Source organism: Stegodyphus dumicola, chromosome 4 (assembly GCF_044657685.1).
Source record: "Stegodyphus dumicola isolate Sdum_Otavi_A_Nest chromosome 4, ASM4465768v1".
NCBI classification, from domain to species: Eukaryota; Metazoa; Arthropoda; class Arachnida; order Araneae; family Eresidae; genus Stegodyphus; species Stegodyphus dumicola.
Genome location: NC_140771.1, coordinates 79274418 through 79298938, shown reverse-complemented (window position 1 = coordinate 79298938; position 24521 = coordinate 79274418). Strand labels below are relative to the sequence as shown.

Genomic DNA, 24521 nt, shown 5'->3' with positions numbered 1-24521 from the left:
ACATTTTCTAATCGCTAATTCGTGGTTTTCACGGACGAAATTCTCACTTACAGGGATGGCGCACTCGACATTTATCGAATTTAACGTCTTTAAATGGTAATTTGCCTACTTCAAAGTTTCTTAAGTGTATACAACATATTAAACCCGTTTAACAAAAGGTTAAGTTAGATTCCGACCCATATTTCGTTTAACAATATTGCATACAGTGCCATTTCCCCCCCTGGTGGTGAGGTTTCGAACTTCCTTTTTTTCGCGGAAAATAAATTCCCATGACCTCCTTTACACGATTTCCAAGTTTGATAACATTTGATCCAGTAGTTTTCCTTTTATGACCGTTTCAATGTTGAACTTTAATTATAACCACTCGGTATATTTTTAAATTTTAATTTGAAGCTATGCGTTATATGTATACCATGCGTAAAATTTTCGCTTTTATGGAAAAATAAAAATCGAAGCAAATATACTTAGTATAATGGACCAAAACTGAAAAAATTTCCCCTCCCTCCGAAAATAAAATATTGAAATTTCGAACTTGAATTTACTGGGTTATCGAAATATTTAATTTGACTTATCTTCTAAGTCCTAGTTCCGACAACAATTCCGTCAAAAATTCCGAATTACTTAAGCTAAAGTAAAAGATTTAAGTATATATTCACTGTTTGTTAATAAAGTAATCAGAGTGTAATAAAAATAGATTATAGAATTTACGCGGATGTAACTTTTTGTCTGACTGCACAACATGTAATGGAAGAGAAGGTTTGTAGACATCTGTTTTTGACATGCTTCTAAAAGTAGATGTCATATTAATTTTGTCTCTTCAATGTCAAAAAACTTTCCTTTGAGAGGCAACTTTAGTTTTTGAGAAAGGAAAAAAAAATCACAAGAAGACAAATTTGAAGAACATGCAGGACGATTGAATATACATACTTATTTTCCGAACACAAGCGGTTCTCCGACTGGTTATTGAATAATGAAAAGATGCATTGTCATGCAATACAAAACATTTGGAATACGTTTTCTGGCTGAATAACGTAAGATTAAAAGTCATCTGCTTAATTCACATCCATTTACAAGTCAACTACTCGGGCAATTGCAGAATCGTTTTGATCCTGAGACAAACCTAATATCACTGGATTTAAACACTTCTTTAATCTTCCGAGAACGTTCCTTCTTTAGCTCATATTCCAAGAATATTAAGTGAATACAATTAATGCCAAAGAAATTGAATATTCATTTGCGCTACGGCTTGGTAGTTTACTAACGAGTTAACAAAACATAAATTCTGCTTTTTGTGTCAAAGAATACAACAATATTTTAAATATTTACAAATAAAATATTAAATTGGAGATTTAATTGGAGCCTCATCAGTTGCCTAGCATTTGAAAAAGAAAAAATTGTTAAATACTAATTGTTTGCTGCTCAGTCTAACCCAGGGTGCATGGTTGGTTTTCGTAGTTTTTAAGTTCTCTTTGCAAAGATTCTCTATGAAAGCATCTTAATCAAATAGCTCCCATGTTCTTTCTATGTTCAAATAACCAGCTAACCTAGTTTAAGCGCGATTTCCAAGTGAAGTTACTAGTAAAATCCGAATACTCATTAAAAATCATGTAGCTAGCCAATCGGGAGTAACATGAAAGATACGGAACCAATAATAGAAATGTTGTTACGGTACGCTGTTTCTTAACTTAGATGGTCATTCCTTAATTAAATAGCCCACCAACGGCCGAGCAGTAAAGACGCTGAACATTGGTAGTTCAGTTCGAGTTTCGAATCCCGCGAACGGCCTTGGCCGCATGGGCGGTTTCGTGGTTTTCCCCATGTGTAACGTGTATACGAGCCAGTTTCCCTTAGAAAGTCCTCCACGAAGGCATCCCTCCCTTTAGGCAGATAGCCCTCGTGTGCTTTGCCATAATTAAATAATCCAATCCAATCCTTAATTAAATATAATTGATTTGTAAATTCTACTAGAACTGAGGGTAAGAATTGAAGTGGAAATAAGTAATATGGTGTGCAATCTTGATTAATATAAAATTAAAAATATTTGCATAGAAAAATGTTTGCATTCAGACAGAAAGTTTTTGAAATGTTTGCAATTACTTTATAAGAAGGATTTATTAATAACCGTAATAATTACTTATTATATTACTGATAATTAGGATTCAGTTCTTGACAATTACATTCTAAATTAGAATTTTAAGGATATAATGAAAATACGCTACGCACAAAAATACATTTTAGGAAAAAAAAGAGTTGATTTTTTATGTTTTAAAACTTCTTAAATTCATTTAATAAACATCGTATCCTCGTTGTTTATTGAAACCAGAATGTTGGTGTCGTTTATATAATTATTCTTGCTTGTCCACAGAATCTGCTGACTTATCCAGCCATTAAGTAGCTGCAGAACATTTCTACATAACCATTGAACTTCCATTAATTCAGTCTCTAGAGGGTTGTATGTTTATATCATAATTTGACTTTTATAAAAAATGATTATTCTAAAAATTATTTTTCTATAAAAATATATTGTGCTTTAAAAAAATGGATAATAGTATCAGCCGCTCTTTCAGCCACTTCAAAAGCAACATTTTGTTTAGAAATAAATTATGCAGTTAATGTCATAAAATTCAAATAAATATCAAACGAAAATTCTCAGTTTTAGACAATTCGATTTAAACGAAGTAAAGTAGCAGACGATAAAACGCCGAAGGTAAAAATTTACTATTACAAAAACTTACTCTTAAATTTTTTAAAAAAAGAAAAGATACGAGAGAAATTAAAAAAAAATAGTTAAAAATTTGAATAATATCATCTATAATTTAAAAAAATAGCCTTTCATATAGTATTAATAAATATTTATTACGCATCATTGAGGGAAAAAATGTCATATAATTAATTTTGCGTAAAATTTTACTTGAAGTTTAAGGTTAAAAATAGCTGTGGCAATTCAGTGTAACAAATATCCATAGACCACATTTGGCGTTATTATCGCTCAAAAAAAAAGGTGCCAAATTTCAAAACACGAAATTATGTAAATTCTTGTATATCTTAGAAAATTTTGAATAAAAAAGTCTAATTTTTTGGAGATATGCTTAAAAATACACCTACTTTAAGATGATGGTGTTTGGTGTATTTAATTATGGCAAAGCACACGAGGGCTATCTGCCTAAGGGGAGGGATGCCTTTCGTGGAGGACTTTCTAAGGGAAACTGGCTCGTATACACGTTACACATGGGGAAAACCACGAAAACGCCCATGCAGCCAGCCCGTTCGCGGGATTCGAACCTCGGACCGAACTACCAGTATTCAGCGACTTTACCGCTCGGCCGCTGGTGGGCCTTTAAGATGATGGTAAAAATTTTATAGGTTATAATTCAAATTTTTTTCGAAAAATCTATAGAAATTATTTAAAAATAGAAATTTAAAAAATAAAACGCAAAAAATGAGTAAATTTTATTTGGAATGAACCAAAATTTCGAAATGTGAGAGAAAAAATCAAAAAAGTTTAATAAAAGAAGAGATATTAATAAATATTTGCCAAATTCAATTAACATTGAGGAGCTAAAATTTTGAGAGCTAATATTTTGAAAACTGTTCGTACGATTTTTACAAAACTTGGTATTCTGGCGTAATTTGAGTCGTAGAATAGAAATATGGAAAAATATTGGTATATTATTTCAGAAAAAGTCCGATTTTGTGTCAAAATACCTATGTTAAAATAGTACTATATATAAATCTAATATATATCCTAAGTCGCGCTTTCGAGACATGAAAAACGTAGTTTGAATTTTGTCAATCGGCCCAGTACACCGGGAGATATAGCACTGTCCCATTTTTTTTTTTTTTTTTTTTTTTTTTTTTTTTTGAGCAGTGTACATCATTTGGAGTGCCTGATATAAGTGAGAACGCCAGATGCAATTGCAAGTCTGATGTGTCATCCTAATCTGAGGGAAAAACCGCATCTAGGATTCTTCTTATGGTTGCTTCCATAATATAATACCTGACTCTCCATAGGCATGACCATGAAAGGTGTGATGTAGAGTCGGTTTAAAAACCTTTTCGCTGGCTATTTTTGGTGCAGAGTCCCATAGTTGTCTTTATGATCAGTGCAAAATTTTTTCCAGCTTTCAAATTTGGCCTGTAATATGGCCTTTTTATACTTGGCCTGCGCTTTATTATCTTCTGTGGATAGTAATTGCCTAGCTTCCTGATCTCTTTCTGCTTTCATGCGCCTGCGCATAGCTCTGGTACGGCTATGCTGTGTTCTAAGGTCCCTGGTCCACCAGTTTGCAGCGTGTAGCATTTTGGGGGTTTTCAGCGCAAAGGTGCTGTCACAGATAATTTGGAGGTCACTGATCAAATTATTGGTCAATTCTTCCGCGTCTTTGACTGTTAAAGTGTTTGGCAGCTCCATTAATAATCTATTTAGGATTGGACGTGCTTTCCTAGAAAATTGAGTAGTTTTACTTCTGGTAAGCTTATAGCGCTTTATTACTAGCCTTTCATGCTATTGGTTTATACTGTAGGTAATGTACCTATGATCTGAGTTGGTAATGGAATCCTCAACTGTCCAATTTTTTATCTTTGGGGTCAGGGCTGCAGATGAGAGCGTTAAATCTGGCCACCCTTTGCTATTAACGGTTTCAAACGTAGGCAGGCATTCAGGCTCATTATGAATGGATAGATCATTACTTGCCACAAAGTCTTCTACTACACGTCCTCTCAGATCCGTATGTGAATATCCCCAGGTTTCAGAATGCGCATTAAAGTCCCCCGCAAGAAAGTGCTGTTCGTTGGGGTAATCAGCCAGAATTCTTTGTTGTAGATCTAGTGATAGAAAACTAAACGACTTCGAACGTGGTCCCATTGTAGGGTTGCGTGAAGCTGGGTGCTCATACCGAGCAATAGGCTGCCACCTGTAGCGTACAGACACTGCTGTGCAAAGATACTGGCAGCAATGGTTGCTGCAAGGAAATTGCCGATGAAATGAAGGCTCTGGAAGGCCAAGGAGCACAAGATAGGATGATTGCTCGCCAGGCCCGAACTACCCCAACGGTATCATTGTCGACTATTCAATGCACTACAGCCACGTCTACACCTCCCGTGGCATCTCCCACCATCTCACGGCGTTTGTCTGAGCCCGGATTATGCGCATAGAGGCCTTTTAGATATTTGCGTTTGACCCCACAACATCAGCGGAGTAGTCTGCAGTCGTGTAGCAGCGATTATCATGGCTCCCATCAGACTGGCATCGTATAGTGTTCAGCAACGAATCCCCCTTCACACTTGAAGCAGATGACCACCGTGTACATGTCTGCAGAGGACGGGGCCAACGGTCCCAACCAGCTTTTGTTTTGCAAAGGCATACAGCTATAAATCCTGGTGTGATGGTGTGGGGCGCTATTTCTTATGACAGCAGGTCATCTTAGTACTCCGTACATCTTTAACAGCTCAACGATATGTTAATACTATACTGCGGCCGGTTGCATTACCCTTCATGCTAGGTCATCCTGGGGCCATTTTCCAACAAGATAATGTCAAGCCACTTACCGCTCGCATATCTCTGCACTGTCCCCGTGCGGGTGATACTCTTCTTTGGCCAGCAAGGTCACCAGACCTTTCACCAAGCGAGCATGTCTGGGACATAGTAAGTCGCCAAATTCGCGCACCACAAAATATCGCAGATCTGGAGCCAATACTGATGAATACCTGGCAGAATGTGTCGCAGGATGACATTAGGAACCTCTACCACTCCTTGCCTCGACAAATTCAAGCAAGGGGCGGTTCGACCAACTACTAATTTGAACACTCAGTGGGTGATTAAGAGCCGTTAACAGGTACTATGACCTTGATTTTTTAATCATTTTATTATCTGTGTATGAGTTATACATATATTAAATTTCATCAAAAACAATCACTTCCTTTATGGTGCTTCGATTTTTTTGCAAAAAAGTGTATTTTAATCTCAGGTATTTGAATTCTCAGCTATTTGCTCGCGTAACATAGACATTAATTACGTTGAAAAAAAAGAGTTTTTAAAGACAAAATGGTTATAAATATAAGGAAATTTAGTAAGATATAAATATCTTAAACGAATGCGCCATGTTTAGAGTTGAGGATACAATGCATTCTAAAAATAGATATAATCTTAAAATAAAGTTATTATCTTACCTCCATACCCTATGAACATAATATCGAAGGTAGTTAAGCCGTCCGTTATCCTTTTCCAGTGTTTTCAAGTTAGAATGGGCGACTAAAAATGCTCTGGAAAAAGAGATGAAATTAATTAAAAAAACGATTACAACATTGAATAATTTATTCCATTAGGGTGTTTAGCTTTACTGGAATAAAATCAGTACCGAATACCATCTATTACTTTTATTATTTCAGATGTCCGGACGCTTGCAACTTAATTGCATTCGTCAGGAATGGCCAATACCAATCGGTCGTTTAACCATCTGGTCATCGACAACATTGCCTACGGTGCACCCCAAAGTTGCTCTTAATTTTCCCGCTGCGGTTTTAAAGTTCCATCTTTGTTTTGATAAGGAGCGCCCCAAACCTTTTTCCCTATCACCAGACAGACCATTTGAGAGGTATTTCGAATCGCTAGTATTTTAGGTGTCCCCAAGCCGCACAGTCATTATAGACTTGAATCATCCAAGCGTTTTCAGAAATTCAGTGCCGGGCTCAACGTTACAGAAACTAGCAGCGCTAGCAACTGTATCGGTCAGAGAGGCTTTTATTGTTTATAATAATATTTTTCATGTAATCTAATGCTGCCAAGAACAGAAGTTTTTCCTGTAAATTTGTTAAAAAATGAACATTGTAGTTTATGTGTAAAAAATTAATATATAAAAACGATAACGGCTTTTTTTCAAATTGAAAAATGACACATTCTTGATTTCATATTTCCCATATTTTAATCCTCCTCAAATTTTGTATATCGGTAAAAAGAAAATACATTATGATGAAGAGAGAAAATTATTCATTGCTATAATAGAAAAGAGTAATTTTCCAGTTTTCTATTCTTTTTTCAATATTTTCTGTTATGTTATGATGACGCAAAATTACACTGTAGCCTAACCTACAGTGATTTTTAATCAAGTAAAGAGTGCAGACACGCAAAGATCTAAAACTCATTTGAGGTTTAGTTATATGATTAAAACACCTGATGAGAAAAAAAACAGCTGCAACAGAGTCCATTAATCTAACGTATCTCTTGCCGCCCAGTAACGCTCGGCGAGAAAAGGCTTGCGCAGAGCAGGACAGTGGGGTAGATGTGCTGTATCCATCACCTATCCAGAGCTGCACAGAGTGCATATCGGGGAAGGAACAATTTTGAATCCATGAAGATGATATTGTAGGCAGTTATGTCCGGTGGCAAGGCAGAATTCAGCGACCACTCTACGCCTTGGGCCATTACACAAATTCGGGATAGCATTCTTCCAAGACTTATGAGAAACACGATGATAGATATCTTCCTAAGCACGTACTTTGATAAGATCTTTTAATAAGGTTCCTAACAGTATGAAAAGGCAAAGGACGAGAGATATTCTGCATGATTAAAGCACCCTTTTTGCCAATCAATTTCAATCTTAAATCTTGATAAATTTCAATCTTATATATGCCATTAAATAATACCTAATTCAAGCTTAAAGTTTTACATTCATATATTAAATTCAATCTGGAAACAATTTTTACAAAAGTGCCTTAACCATGCAAGGATATGGATATGGATATAATGATCTGTGGTGGACACACATTGTTTAACCATAGACAAGGTAGGTATTGTCCTGGCGCACTATCCAGATAACCACCCTCCAGAGGCCCACATGGCCCGCGTTGCTTGCAATGCATAGCATTAATCCCGGATAGAGTCTTTACTTCTTCACTGCGTGCTATTACTATGCAACTGGCATCGAGAAGCAAGCCCGCAATCGAATTCTTGCGAGGGCATTGCTGAGTTTTTATGTGTCTTGATTCAGAAAAATTTTAAATGATACTACAAGTAATGCCCCAATTAAAATGCAGCGGACGATATTCGTTGCTTCCTGGATTTCACGACTCAGTTCCCTCCTCCTCATTCACCCTTCAAGTTGAGGAGAATATAAGGAATTTCGTTGTATAATTGGAAACATGTCCGGGTAGTAGTCGGAAGGACCAGAGTTTCAATCCCGACGAAAGCAAGGTTGATATCTCACGTTTCACTGAGAAGTTTTTATTCTTTTTCAGAAGTTAGAAATTATCATACATGTTGGAGTAATATTTTCCCACTACCTAAAGAAGTAATCCCATTTTCTTTCAGAAGAGTCCAACGGCCGGGCACTGCTCGAATTAAAAGGTAATGTCTTGAAGATGACGCTTGCAGTCACATAAAAATAATGGATATTTACTATGATAATAAATTCGTAATTAATAAACAAAAATACATGTTTAGAATAAGTACTAAACATTATATCATTTTCAGCATTTTTTTCTTCCAGAAAGTTACAACTATGGTATTTTAATTTTTATGTAAAATGTAAAAACTTCCAAAAGTTAAAACTATGACATTTTGACTTATATAACTGAATATTAAATGTAGGTATTTTTAACTTTTACATAAAATGTAAAAATTTCATAAGTTAAAATTATGCTATTTTAACTTGCCATATATCTTGTTAAAAGTTTTCAGTATTTAACAAATTAATTACTGTTTGGCAAAGTAAACTGAATGTTAAAATGTGTGGTCTTTTTACATTCGTCAGCGAGCGTTAGAAATTATGGCTTTTTAGATTATATAATTGAAAGTTTTAAACTGTGCCATTTTTCTTGTTTAGAAAAAGATGCTGGAACTAATAATTATTTTTCAAGTAGAATGGCATAATTCAAAAGTCTGCATTTAAAAGCAAATATGAGTTAAACATAATGTTTTGCTTGTAGTTAAAAAAGTTTTATATGTGCGATAATTATAATTATCGCTCATGTAAAAGTTTTTATTTTAACAAAATATAAAATTTTTATTTTTATATGAGCAATAACTATAATTATCGATCATATAAAATGTTATATAAATGTATATATGAAAATTAAAAAAATTCATGATATATATAACATTTACGCAGGTTACGTACATTTACCAATCTTCTGTTAAATTTTGTGCCAAGATTTAACAATATTTTAAAACAACCTTCATATAGTTCTCACATTATATCTGATAATTTGATTTTCTTACCCTAACACGAAAAATGTATCGACAATGACCCATGCATTAATGATTGTACCGAAGGTCACTTCATCCAAAGCAGTTTGCGCGTTTTTCATTCGAGCTGAAAAAGAAATAAAATATATAAATAAATCTAGAAAAGTAAGACAGTTATTTAAGATATTTGATGTGAACGCATCTGGAGAATGGAAAAATGCTATTTAACGTATTTTACTGGAAGAATACTTAGTTTAAAAGATGTCAAAAAGTACATTTTCGAATAAAGTGAAAATTAAAGAACTATATTTACACTTGTAATGTTAATTAAAAATTAAGAAATGCTAATTACCTTTAAATGTTTATTTTTATTAAAATAAGGTTTATTTCTAAGCTGTTAATTAATTTTACTGAAGTTCGATTAACTGATTTAAGTCCTGTGTGATTTATAAAACTGCAATAGAAATCGAAATATCCAGTCTAATTCTAACCATATCCTAGGCAAGCATTCAGAGTAGTTTCTCCCTCCGTGCAGGTCAAATGTGTAATGGTGTGGTGTATTTAATTATGGCAAAGCACACGAGGGCTATCTGCCTAAAGGGAGGGATGCCTTTCGTGGAGGACTTTCTAAGGGAAACTGGCTCGTATACACGTTACACATGGGGAAAACCACGAAAACGCCCATGCAGCCAGCCCGTTCGCGGGATTCGAGCCTCAGACCGAACTACCAGTGTTCAGCGTCTTTACCGCTCGGCCGCTGGTGGGCCCCAAATGTGTAATGCAAATGAAAAAAAATAAACGCTTCTATTTCTTTGAAGGGAAGAAAACACTTTTGAACAAAATTAAACAATGAAATTATATTTTATTTATGTCAAAATTTATTTTCCTCCTCATGTCTACTTAAATTTAAAAAGTATTTATACAGGCCCTGAAAACTGAGCTCACCATCTCTAGATTTTATATTTTTATTTTTAATATACTAAATACATTTTTTTAAATTTGGATAACGTGTTTCAACACAGTTTGTTTTTTTTCATTTTGCATAACGTAAAATGCATGACTTATTTCAACACATTTACTGAATATAGGAGTCTTCAGGGCTTTTGTTTGTTATAATTCGCTCAGAATATTGTCAAAAGTTATTCTATAGGCACGTGTATTTCTGTTCGCCTAATTTTCCCGTTCGCAAGTCAAGAATATACTACTTCTGACTTCGAAAGTATACTAGAGAATTTACTTACATTGTTCAATTCTTTAATTATTTTTTATCTTTTTGAATGGTTTTTGGTTTTCTAAAAGACATTTAGCAGTGCAACATCTTGGAACACCCTCTATAGGGTAATCAATGTATTTTTGACTACTTAGTATCGAAAGATCACACTGTATTACATAAAAGATGTAAAATAATTATCGACTGCAAAAATATACTGATAACTAATTTGATAAAAAAAATATGAAAATGGTTCAATTGAATAAAAAAAGAAACGTTATTAATTGCTGTGATAAAAATTCTTACAGAACGACTGCTTATGGCTGAAACCATAGGTATGCACCAGAACAACCCAAACCATAGACAAGACTCGCATGCCATTGAGAACCCCAAAATTTTCTTTCGATTGACTGATCTTGAACAGCTTCTCTAAGTTCTTATTGATCGAAAAACTCTTCAAGCTGTCTGCTATCAATCCTAAAAGCAGAAGCATAGGTTAGTAGGCTATAAAATATAAATTTATAAAAGAAGCAACAATGTCTTGATTATAAACGTAAACACTAGCATGAAATAAGGAAAACGAAAAGGAGTTAAACGTTTCATTGAAACGTTTTAGTTATTATGAACTGTATTTAGCATTAAACAAAAAATACTCATGATATTACGTACATATGTATATATATTTATCTTCTTGTACAATTTAAAATTAGCTGAGATTAAATTGAACCTTTTCTTTAGCTAATAGAATGAAAATAACGAAATCGAAATGTGTGCCAGGGCGAGAATAGTAGAACAAATCTGGCAATGTTTCCAGCTAAATGACAAAAACGAAACCTCTAGTTAGCCAATTTCTGCTCCTTACTGTTGGCGGCTTTGATAGTGATGATGCTACACATATACCCGGTACTCATTCGAAAAAAACATTTCACGCAATTTTCATTAAATAATATTTCAACTTCACAATAAAAATGCCTCTTTTCTTATATACCGAATATTCTGAAAAACAGTAGCTAAATGTAGGAACAAATGACCGTATTTGAAAATTTATACTTTCAAATATATAGTTGCAGTTAAAACAATTCCAAGCAGATGATTTTCTTTTTATAGCAAAGCAAAATCATCTTAAAATGTGCGAACAGCCTCTGTATATATGCTTTAATCCAAGGAGATAAATTAATATTTAAAATATCAATAAATTCAAAAATAATAAATAAACTGTAAGTAAAAATAGTTCAAAATTTCAAGAAGCATTTACATAAAAGTAGTATTCCGGCAGTTATCAATCCACATCTTAGATACGAATTTTACAATCAATTGTTCCTAAATTTAGCTGTTGTTTTTCAGAATTTTCGGCATATAAGAAAGACGGCATTTTTATGATGAAGCTGAAATATTATTTAATGAAAATTGCGTGAAATGTTTTTTCGTATGAGAACCGGGTATATGTGTAGCATCGTCACTATAAAAGCAGCCAACAGTAAGCAGCAGGAAATGGCTAACTAGGGGTTTCGTTTTCGTAATTTAACTAGAAAACATTGCCAGATTTGTTCTACTGTTCTTGCCCTGGCACACGTTTCGTTTTCGTCATTTTCATTCTCTTATCTAAAGAAAAAGTTTAGTTTAACCTCCGAAACTATAATTCTGCAAATTTGCTCGCGTTACACCAGTTCTTACTTTAGCATTTATGAAAAACTATTTTTAGCAGTTAGACACAAATTGCTTTTGAGTTTCCTTTTAATGCAAATGCTTTAAACAAAAACTGGTAACAATCGAAAGTTTTTAACGACGCTGTAGCATGAATTTAAAACTTAGCACTAAATTTTTAATGTATTTTTTAGAAAAATTCATTCTGGAAAGGATTAATTTTCATACCAGATGAGACACATGTGAAAGAATTATATGTCCAGGGAGTTTTGGTATCTAAATAGGTGCCAATTATTGCCAGTACAACTATAATTCCAATGATGCACCTGTAAAAGAAGAGTAAATATGTAATAAGTAACTTCTGGCTTTACGTTAAAATCCAGTTTTGGACTAGACCGAGTTACTTTAAGTAAATCCAATAAAATTTAAAAAAGCAGATATTAACATTTATGAAACGTTAATAACTAGAATTCAAAAGATCTGCATAAGAAAATAATTGAAAACAGAAAAGTAATCGTTGTGCATTTAAATATTTAAAGAACAAATTATATACATAAGCTTAAGGTGAGGTCAGAAATTCTTGTATGCGAATCGTATGAGTACGTACTTTAATTAATATTAATTAATTTATTCCTAAGAATCCTTTTCCAATGGAGCAGTTCTCATAGAAATAATATGCCTCCTTCCCAATGGTTGAGGAGTTAAGACAGGTGAATAATGGTAATTTTACGCGTGGGGCTGTGTTTCGTGGTCCTCCCCCCCCCCGAATCGAGAAAACTTCCTTTAGAAATTCCTCCCCGAAGGCATCTGTCCTCTTAGACAGAGAGTCGTTTTGTGCTTTGGCATATCAGAACAACCTAACCTAATCATAGAAATAACATATAGGAACACATTAGTGCATTTCCCTTTTGTTTTATTATAATTTTTAAATGGTTATCTTGAAAGAAATTTTAAATACTACTATTTTTTCTAAAGTTTTAATATTTAAAAACTTAGAAAAGATAATTTAAATTTAAAACTTTAGACAATTTAGCTGGTATTGGACAAAACGTATACTGGGGGAGTTTTAAAATTAGAAAATTAACTTGCTAATAGACCTTTCTTTATCTATATTCACTACTTTTCCGCAGCTTATTCGTGGATGCGTAAAAATTTTAACCTTGTACCCAATAAGTCTAATATAAGTTTAATATGTTTATTAAAGAGCTTAATTAGGCATAAACAATTAAAGTTTAATTTAAAAATTCACTCAAAATTTTCAAATGCCTTTAAAAATTCACCTTAAATTGAAAAATTCAATTCATTCTGTTCTTCATAAATTTAAGTAAAATTAATCAATGAATTTAGATGCTTAGAAATTGCATTATCGAATAAAAGCAAAATAAGCAACTGAGGTTCCATATATTTTTTGCATTTTAGATTTCATAAAGATATACATCTCAAATTTGTGAATGTGCCGTGAAGCATCAGAGTCTCAGGTAAGCTTATAGCTGTCTTTAATCCTCGGAAATTTAGATGCAAAAGTTTTACACCTTCCCTTAAAGTTTTACACCTTTAAGGGAAAAATGCAAGAAAACACAAAAATAAATGCACGTTTAGGCGTAACTTAATTTTGCTAATATTGAAAAATTGAATTATTTTTCAATATTAAAGCAAACTATTATGTCAAGGTTTTATACATATTTACTACACTCATGTTCATAAATTAAGGATAATGCAAAATCAGGCAGAGGAAGAGTTAGAAGCAAAACAAATTTGACTTATTTGTAAAGCTTATTTGTTAAACAAAAGGTAAAGAGCAAAATAAGATGCTATATGTTTGATATTATTAAAAAAATTAGCGATTTTTCTCCCTGGAGCAAGTTTAAAAAAAAAAAAAAAACTATTTACAAAAAACCAATATTACATGGTAGGTATGATTGTTAATACATTGTATGTACAGTCTGTACAACCCCTACGCATACTGAGTATCAAATTATCGATCTGATCTTGGAGGATATTACACCACTCAAAAAGCAATGCTCTCCGAAGTTTCGGTAGACATGTAGGAGGAGGTTGACGGGCTGCAACTCGTCGGGCAAGCATGTCCCACACGTGCTCTACTGGATTCAAGTCCGGGGAGAATGCTGGCCAGTCCATACGGGTGATATTCTCCGATTGAAGGCATTCGCTTACGATGTTTGCACGGTGATGACGGGCGTTGTCATCCATAAACCCTAATTGTGCGCCCATGGCGCCCCGAAACAAACGTATATGTTATACCAGAACGACGTACCGATAGATTTGGCTTGTCATGATTCCAATTTGAACATGCAGGTCAGTTCTGGAACACAGAATAATTCCACCCCAAACTCCTGCACCACCGTAACGATGTCGTTCAATGATGTTTTCTTGGTGGTAACGGGTACCTGGAGCTCTCCATATGAAAGTCCAGCGAGAATCAGACTGCAAGCTAAACCTGGACTCGTCGGAAAACATCACACAAGCCCACTGTTGCGGTGTCCACAATGCATGCTCTCTACTAAAGGCTAACCGCAGGCGACAGTGAGTTTCAATAAGTGGAACGCATCTGACAGGTCTACGAACATACAGACCAATCTGCCCTAAGCGTCTGTACACGGTCTGCCTTGAAATTGTGGTACCAGTGGCTGAAGACAGCTGACGAGATAGGTCTGAGGCTGTGCTCCGCCTGTTTCTTTTGGCAGTAACTGCCAAATACCGGTCCTCATTCGGCGTTGTAACTCTGGGGTGACCTGTGCTGTAACTTCCACTCACATTACCATAATCTTGGAATCGTTGCCAAAGCCTGGAGATGACACTCTGGGCAATTCCAAGTTCGTCTGATACTTCCAGTTGGGTACGCCCACATTCCAGACGGCCGATAATTCTACCACATAAAAAATCATCCAAATGCGTCCTTTGTGTGATAACTATTCGGTTATTGCACTGAGATGTTTATAAAGCGCCTGCGAACAATTTTACTTCTTTTCCTGTATTCCTTATATATCACTCTCTTTACACTCTAGTAATTGTGACGTACCATCGGTGTCATCTGGTTACTTCCTGAAATTTGCATATGATTCTTGAAGATGTGTGTAGTGATTTTACAGGTAATATATTTATTTTAGAGTTCGATTTCTGCGTGACTCCGAATTATTCTTAATTTATGGACATGAGTGTATTTAAATGTGGAGTCTTTAATTTGACAGATTCTTTGTATCGAGGTTTTGGTAAAAATATATGTTGCGCTAAATTTCACTGTATCTTTCTGTTTGATAATTTCAACCCTTAATCGTTTATCGGTTAGAAATTTTATTTACTTAGGAAGATCTATTCATGTATATAAACATCAAATAGAAAAACTTGAAAAATACCCTGATATATAATGGCGGTCCACTTAAAGCTTATAAACACGTCGAAATGTTTTATCAAAAATCTGCAATACGTTTAAATTTCAAATAGGTTCTAAATGTAATAAATAAATGCAAATATTTAGGTATACTGGAGTATATTAAATGTTTTCTCCCGCAAAAAAAGAAAGAAATGTATCTGAAGGATCTGGCTAACATACTATAGCGTTAACACTAGGTGCCTCGAGAAAGTAAGAGAACAAGCTAATAAATCAAAGATTAAAATAAAACGCTGAATGTATGTTTAGAAAGTGTAACACTTTATAGCTTGTTAAAGTCAATTTAAATTGGCTATTTTAAACTGTTTTTCATATCAAAACTCTGGAGTCATTTTCATTTACTGACAAAATATTGTTAAAAAATATTTGGTTCTAGATGACACATTGTCACAGTATTAAATTTTGTTACAAATTAAGCAAATTTGCTACCGAAACATTAGAGATGATTCCAACGGTATATGGTGATGCAGCATCGTTATCAAGAACACAAATGTATGAGTGCACGAAAAACAAAGTACATAGTGGATAGAACTGTGTTCTCTCATACCCCCCCCCCCCCCCAAAAAAAAAACAAGATGTCGAAATCAAAAACTAAGGTAATGTATTTTTGAATTACAAAGGACATATTCACCATGATTTTGTCTCTGAAAACCAATCAATTAATCAGTATTTGTACCAGAACATGCTTTTTCCATTAAATAACAGGGTTACGTGAGTTAGGACGGAACATTGATTCTGAGCAAAGGTTTCTTTTACGCGATAATGCTAGGCCCCCATACAACATTATCGGTACAACAAGTATTCCGCAAGCTTTCATTTGAGGTGATAAATTGCATATCATAATATCCCGACTCATCGCCAGCTGAATTTCTGCTTTTCCCGAAAGTTAAGCTGGCCATGAAAGGATAAGATTTGAAAACATCTCGGATATTAAATAAAATGTTACGCTTATTTTGCGAGTGGTTATCTTCAACGCCCGTTTAAATGATCTGAAGAAACGTTGAAAAACAGTCTAGACTTTTCTGCCGATTATTTTGAAGGAGATAAATTAAAAAAAAATTATTAATAGTTTTCCTATTTGGAATAACTATCCATATGGAAGCCTAAACATTATTTTGCTGTAGGTACAATACCTAAATGCACGGCATTGTGATACATCAAATTCAAAATATTACTTCACCTCAATCAAGAAAATATATTACAATAGTTTTATTGAATTTTGCGAAAGGTATAAATTAAAATTAAATGCTGTAACAATAAATGCCTATGGTAATTTTTAAATATATAAAATAATTATTAAATATAATTTTCTTACATGGAAGCAAGCTGCAGATTTGTGACCTCGAATGGCTGTTTTACTTCGCAGCGCACAACAGTAGCATTCAGTGGCATGTCCTTCAGACCTAAAACAATAAATAAATAAAGGCGTAGATTATATTTCTATGTATCTGTGCATTGTCTCCCCATACACTTTAGTACATTTCTCCATGTTTAATATAAGTTATCCATGCATTTACTTGCGAATAACTCTCATGTCAACTATTACAACAACCAGGCCATTTCCTTCTTCAAACAAGTATACATATGCAAAATTGTAAGAGAGCAAAATTTCTGCATAAGAAATCGCGTTCGGTTATATTTCACCTTGAATTTTTTTTTTTTTTTTTAAACTTATTATTTATCTCTCATGTACCCTCGCGCCTAATTAGTTTTCAGAATGCTGCCATTGGCAAAGCCTAAGACTTTTAATTTATCTTCCAAATTCAATGAGTCTCTTAATCAGTCAAATTGATAAATTGGATTATTTAAAGCAGTAAACGCACTTCGTCACAATTTTAATAATACATCTAATTAATGCAGATTAAAACGCAATTTATTAAAGCGGACGTTTCGTCCGCTTTAACCCCTAAACAACCCCTAAACAGAACAAAGTTCTGCGCTTTCTTAGAAGCATTTGTCAAGGATCACGTGATTTAGGTGACTTCTCTTAATAGCCTACAATTTCGCCACAGATGAGAGCAGTAGAGCTAAACAGAATATTTTAGATATTACAATTTAGTTAAATTTAGTTTACTTATTTGTTCTTAGATGGAAGAACTAACGTATAACGAATTTTTAATTTATTAGTTCAAAGCATTGTTCATAGAGGGCAGCACTAACGTGAAATAAAATTTTTGTCCCGTAGTTTATTTTGATCCTCTAGCCTGAGCCGCGCAAATCCTGCAGATGTTAAAGAATTCTAAATTGTGCAAAACCAGTTTCTAAGAACTATTATGAATGCATACTACTTGTTTTAAGAATGAACTCTTTCATGAGGACTTAAAACTTGAACCACTGGAAAATTATCTACGGAAAGCTGATAAAAAGTTTTTCAATAACGCCATGGATTGTGATTTCTTGAATCACTTTAAATTATTTCTTTATGAAATTTTAACTGAAGATCAGCATTTGAGAACCTTTGCTGCCTCCCTGCTTAGCGGAAATCGAAATTTAACTACTTAGTATTGGACACTTGCTGTAATTAATTGCATTTATACAATTTTATTTTCGTAAAATACTTCGGGGTTTAATTTCTCAAGCATTATCCACTAATGCTTAGACACGACAGAATGACCACCACTCATGACATCGATCCACGAACCATGATTCTGTGATTTCTATACTTAAAATTTTCGCAGCATTTTGTATTATATGTACATATTTTTCTTTATATCATTATTGCATTTATTTTCATCTTAAGTGCGCATTTTTACATTGTATTTCATATGAACTGCTCATGTTTTACGCAACTCAAGCAGCATTACTCATAGTCTCCATCTGGATGCATGATCCATCATGTGACTTTGTACTTCTGACGTTATGTAAGCTGTGGACATTTATTAATGAACTTTTCACCTTATAATTATTTTTAATGGGCAATATTATACTATTTATTTTATTACTGCCTGTATCAATTTTTATATTACTACCTGTATCGACTTAGTATTTTATTTTTATGCCTTATTTCTAAAATTCATCTTTCACTTGATTTTACTTAGCCAATGAGATGTTCTCAACAGACAACGTGTCATTTGGTAACACACATTCCTATCCCTACTACTTTGTCTATGCGAACCAAGCTTCTGTATCAGACGCATTATCGTACATGTATATAGTCAGCATTAAATTTTATTTTTATGTATCGTATCTGAATCGCGTATTCTAGCAGCTGACTCAAACAGCAACGCTTAGGGTCTGGACTTGGGAGGGTGGCCTCCCACGTGACTTCACCTCCTGATTTACTATGTCATTTTCTCTGCATTCCAGTATTATTCTGTTTTGCAAACGTATTTTTTTATTGAATTCTTATGCGTAGATTACGGGAAAATTGTCTAATTGTACTTTTTAATGTATATTATTTGTCTGTATCCTGTTTTTGCAGAATTTCAACCTGCTGTCTCTTCAGGCAATCTGATGTCTTGGAACGCGCTACGTGACAAGGTGTCAAGCTTCCCTTCATTTCCCATCCTGTTCTCGAGACCCACACCGACATTTCTCTCTTTGCATCACTTCTAGCAGCACTTAATTGATGATAGCCGGAAAAAAAACCTGTAAATTTTGCAGGTTAGACTTGACATAGTATAGTGGAACCCGGAACTTCTGTATGATTCTACTTCAAGCTCCCGTAGTGGTAACTATTTTAAGACAGCCGGTACGCGTTATGAAACTTAGCACGATAATCGCGGCGAAAAACGCCATTTGAAGTTTTATTTGATCATAGTCTTCATGGTAACAACTTTCGAAAAGTGTTATCTGTTATTAGACAAGAATAGAACACATCAGCATAGACGTCCTTCGAGTCGAGCGTATTCGTTCAAGGAAGGCTTCGATCACAGATGAAATTAATTGTCCATTTAATTAAATAAGGAAAAAGAAATATGCAAAATAAATACAAAAATGGAGTAATAATGCAAAATATCAATCTGAATTGTTAATAATTAATTTGGTTTGCGGTTATTTATAAGATATTTAAAATTTTTGAATTTCAAATTAGTTTTTATTTAAAATATTACGTTTCACTCATATCAAATTCAAATGTCTGTTAAGAGACGACAGGAGTAATGTGACGAACAGTTTGAACTTTAATTTCTAAACTTTCAGTATTGTTTACAAATGGTAGCAACAGCCAATTGTAAGCTTAGGAGTTTTGTTAAGGAAGCGAAAAAACAGGAAAATAAAACAAGAGTTGATCTGTGTACGGTAGCTGAACAACACCTCTCTCTATACTGAAAGGGAAAAATAACGGTAGGAAAGAAAATTATGACTGCCATCTAAGGATCTGAAATTAAATGTTAAATTGCCTGCCTAATTAACCCTCCACACCCCCAAAAAAAACTGTAAATTGTGCCACCAAGTTATCTAATCTGAAACGATGACAAGAGTCTGTAAGCGCAACTTCTTTGCAAAGCGATTTTATCTCTTTAAGCAATTCAGGGCTCAGCATAACTCTGAATGGTGCATAAGAATCAGAACCAGCGCTTACCTGTGCAGGTGATGCTTCTAATATTTTATCTGCTATTTTAGCAGCCTTCTGTATGGTTAGAGGGGTGATTAATGCTAAAATAGACCTCACATTCGCAGGTAGTTATTGTAGAAATAATTTCAAAACAAACGTGTCTGCCACATTATGATTCTCCGCTCATCGTTGTATAGCGCGTAAGAGTTCAGGCGGGTATCGAGCCCCCATCGGCAAGCAAACGTCGTATTTCCTGTTATTTACTTTCACTACAGAGTGCGAAACTTCATTTTTTAGTTTCCCATATGGATTCGTTTTATCAGGAGAAATGATGATATATATCTTTTACAGTCATAGTGATGTCAAGAGGTAGGTCGCCACACAGTGATTGAGTTTTATTCTAGATTCTGTTATAGCCTTTGAAATCGCTAATTCAAAAGTAGATTTCACCATGGTGAAACGCAGAAATGAATAAAAAGGAATAAAAGTGGGTATTTTCACCTCTGATACTTCATCTTTCGTATGTGATGCGTAAATCCTTTGTCATGCTGGCCAAATTACACGAAAATATCAGAAGAATGCACGTTGTCCAGCGCCAGTCACCAGAGTGAGGGTTTTGTGGTAAGGCAGAAGACAAGTTTATAAAAAATAAACTTTATTAATCATAGCAACACTTCGACGAAAAGCAAATAAAACACACACCACAAAAAAAGTGCAACTGAATTTCCACATAACGGAAACTTTGTATGTTGTTTCCTAAGCAACACCACAATCTTATATACAAATTTTGCTATGCTTCGAGGTGTTTTAGAAATATGAGATTAATCTTAAATGCTAAAGCTAATTTGCTTAATTATCCTTTTCTCCCTTTTCCTCATATATGGTCAAACCCTCATTAACTGAGGTATCTCAGGGGCGACAAGCACAGTTTATTCAAAATCATAGTTAATCCGAAAGCAGTTAACAAAACAGAGGCAGAGGAATAACCCATATAAAAATAATAATTAGTTTTAATTAATAAAAAACTTCTATAAACTATTTACTTGTATTTTCAAACAGTTTCATCTGGAAGATAAATTATTTGGCTACATAAATTAAGTATTAATAAAAAATGTAAATAATGAAAGACTAAACATGGTTAGAAACGAAGCAACTTGAAGTATAAATGCTGGTAAAAACAATTTTAAAACGAACTCGAATAATGCAAATGTTGTATTTTCCGTTGACAGTTTTGTTTCACAGTGATAATTGCTATCGTAATTTTCGATTGTTCTGCAATAAGAAGCTCAAAATTTTTTAGATAAGCCGTCATTAATCAGTCGCTTTTTAATCAAAAGCTTACTATAGTAAAATACTAATCCGTGATATCTGTACGAAAAAGTTTCTACTAGCTTAGATTTTTGGTTTAATGACGCTGTGTAATACAGAAAACTAATTATGCTAGTAATGTTTAAGATGGATCTGATGAAATATTAAATGCCAAGTAAACCTTATTACGAACACATATACGTGTTGGAAACTCTGCTTCATACTCTCTTCTTAACGTATTAAACAGTAAGTGCTAGAAAATTGTGACACGGGGAGTGGTTTTAAGGAAGATAAATTTGAACGTTAAAGGAATAGTTAAATATTTATTCTGTTATTATTTAAGTGCAATCATTTGTACAGTTGAAATTATTCATAAGCAAAAATTTAGAAGATTTACCCTTGCTATAGTTGATAATTAGATATCAATAGTTTTTTGTTGCTAGTTAGAAAAGCTGTTCACTACACCACAATTTTTTTTTCCTTATAGTCTTTGCTATTGGTTTGCTGATAACATTTAGCTGTACTCGAAATGTAAATTAAAATTTTGATGCAGATTTAATATATTATATGATACTTACTTTGAACTTTTATTATAGAAATAAAAATGCTTAACGCACTTACTTACCCAAGTTTGCTATTTCTTGAATATCGTTGACAGAGCAAGTCGATGGGAGACACAGACCAAGTCTGAGTGTCATCAAATAGAACATATTTGCATTTTTGGAGAAGTCTGTAAGCACCTAGAATCATGAAATAAAGACTGTAAGTTTAATTTTGATAAACAAAAAAAAAAAAAAAAAAAAAACAAAAAAAAAAAAAAACATTTTTAAATTCAGTTAATGCTGCAGGATACGAATTTCATTATATTTGTATTCGCACATGCAAGTATAGAATTTAAATATTATATAACTAACTTAATTATTATATAAATACTTAAGTTACTTGACTAACTTATAACTATAACTAAAGTATTATATATTTAAGTTACTAAGAACTTAAGTATTATATGACTTTTAAAACTTTGACGGTGTTTAAATAAAGAATGCAGATATGCCAACATATATTGGCAAATACCTAACACATTAATTACGTTATTTATAAACTGATTATAATAATTTTCAAGTACAAAATATAGCTAGAAAAGATTTTAAAGCAGGATTAACATTCGAACTGACGAAATCTAACGAATGCTAGAATGTAAGAAATATGTTAAAAGACAAATCATAATTTGACACATGTTACAGCCTACCAGTTTCACGGCACATACATTTTCTTTGCGTCTATGCGTTTCCACACATCAAATAACTCACTGCAGCCAGGTGCAGATATTCATTCATACGCAACAGATATTCATCATTTGCTTCCCGCATTTCCTTGTCTTTGCTTTTTAAAAACTATAGAACTAGTTATGATCCCACGTATTTATTCACTTTTTAAATACATCATTAAGTTTCGAAATGGCCTCTTTTTTCCCTTGCCGCTCGCACACTGATGTCTATTTGACAAATTGTACGTGCTAAGATTAATATGCCTGCTCGGTAGTAATTTCTGCAAGTTCCAAAAATAAATTTAGTTTATACAGAGGGTGTCTACACATTTTTAGAACGATTTCGACAAAGAATTAAAAGAAAGCGAATGCTTTGATACAGAAATTCCTCGAAACAGCTTGTTATTTTAAATGAGAAATATCTTCTGCTACTCATAAATGTATTCTTGTAACAAAATGGCATCTTCTTCGCAACAAACTTCAAGATTACAAGAAGCTTCTTTCAAAACATATAACAATATCGCATGTAAGTTAGCTGTGTATTGGAACATATTTTTGGATGCTTTCCGATTAGAAATATTCCTAGTACATAATTCAAAAACATTGTAAAACGCAAGGTATTGAAATTTTCTAAGTACAAAATAAGCAACATTACTAATCGAAAGGGAAAAATCTTCAGTCATTACTTCTACAAGGAAAACATTCTCCAAACTAATACTCGAAAAAGCGCGTACTGTTTCTAATGTTTCTAAATTAAATTCGTTGGTAACAAGAGAAAACCCGACGACGCAGAAATCAATTGCAGTTTCTTTAAATGCATCTGTAACAATAATAAATAAAATATTAAACCAAGATTTACAGCTTAAAAAGCTAAAAAAACGTAATGATTACCAAATTTTGCCGAAGCATGTGCCTGAACGCAGAATAATTTATAGAACCCTGTATGAAAAGTATTTAGCAAGAGATAAATGGAAATACACTGTGAGCCTTAATGAAGCATGGACTATAAATAAGTGCAACAAAAGAAGGTCTGTTTATTATTGGAAACGAAGAGAAATAATGTACAAACCGTGCTCTGTTAATGCAAAGAAAGTTTCAGTAAGGAATTTATGAATTATCGTTGGGTTTTCTTACAATAGAAAATTAAAAATAAGAAGAGCTGAAAAAGTGTTAAAACCTATTCAACGAACTATCAAGAGAAAAATTACTTCCAATATTTACAGAAGAAATTCGACTTCGTTATCCCAGTGACTCTCAAAGAGTGAAACTTCATTAAGACTAAGCAATAGTCGTTCTTCAAAAAGCACCATTGCATTCCTTGAAAAAACGAAGATTTGATACAAATATTCCATATATGCCTTTTCAGAGTATTCCTCCGGAACCTGATATTTCACATATGGAATTTTGCTCCTTTGGTCTCTCGAGAAGAGCTCTTTCTAAGCGCAAACCCGCCACGACCTGTGGACTTCGGAAATTAGTGGAAGAAGAATTTAAATAAACCGAAGTTTTACGAAAGCTCTTCTATCAAGGAAATCACAAGATATCAAATCAAAACTTATAGTCCATTAGAAAGGCCATAAGGTCGAACATTTATAAAAATACTCTTTACATTTTAAACCTTAATTAAACGACCCCTAAACTGATTTAAAATTATATAATCATCCTCTATATATGTTTAGTTAGAGAGCTTTAGATATTTTTATCTACGCTGCTGTGAAGTTTAAACACCTTTTTATTCTATTAAGAGCAAAGCATTCAACTGTATAATATATAAGATTAAGCACTTATCCTGGGAAATTCTGGTTAGAAGCTTCAAATATATGCTTTTAGCAATCTGCTATAGAGTCAAGCGTGTAATTAGATGTTGCAAGAAGCAGTCTCAAATCATACATTCATGTAAGTAAAGATTTTCCCAGGCAAAATCATATTTGCTTTCCTTATGTATCATATAAAAATTGAGACTATTGTGATTTTATGTCCTAAAGAAACCAATTTTACTCTAAACTC

At 33.5% G+C, this 24521-nt stretch overlaps 1 protein-coding gene across 1 annotated transcript in view; it reads right to left on the bottom strand.

Moving 5' to 3' along the window:
• Positions 1–24521, bottom strand: part of LOC118198220 (nose resistant to fluoxetine protein 6-like) — a 90347-nt gene that overhangs the window by 32488 nt on the left and 33338 nt on the right. The window contains exons 3-8 of the mRNA XM_035369842.2: positions 21873–21987; positions 16760–16847; positions 12264–12361; positions 10698–10868; positions 9215–9308; positions 6169–6261 (exon numbers count right to left, since the gene is read on the bottom strand). Of these exons, the coding sequence (XP_035225733.1) occupies positions 6169–6261; positions 9215–9308; positions 10698–10868; positions 12264–12361; positions 16760–16847; positions 21873–21987 (659 nt within the window). The remainder of the gene's footprint in view (positions 1–6168; positions 6262–9214; positions 9309–10697; positions 10869–12263; positions 12362–16759; positions 16848–21872; positions 21988–24521) is intronic.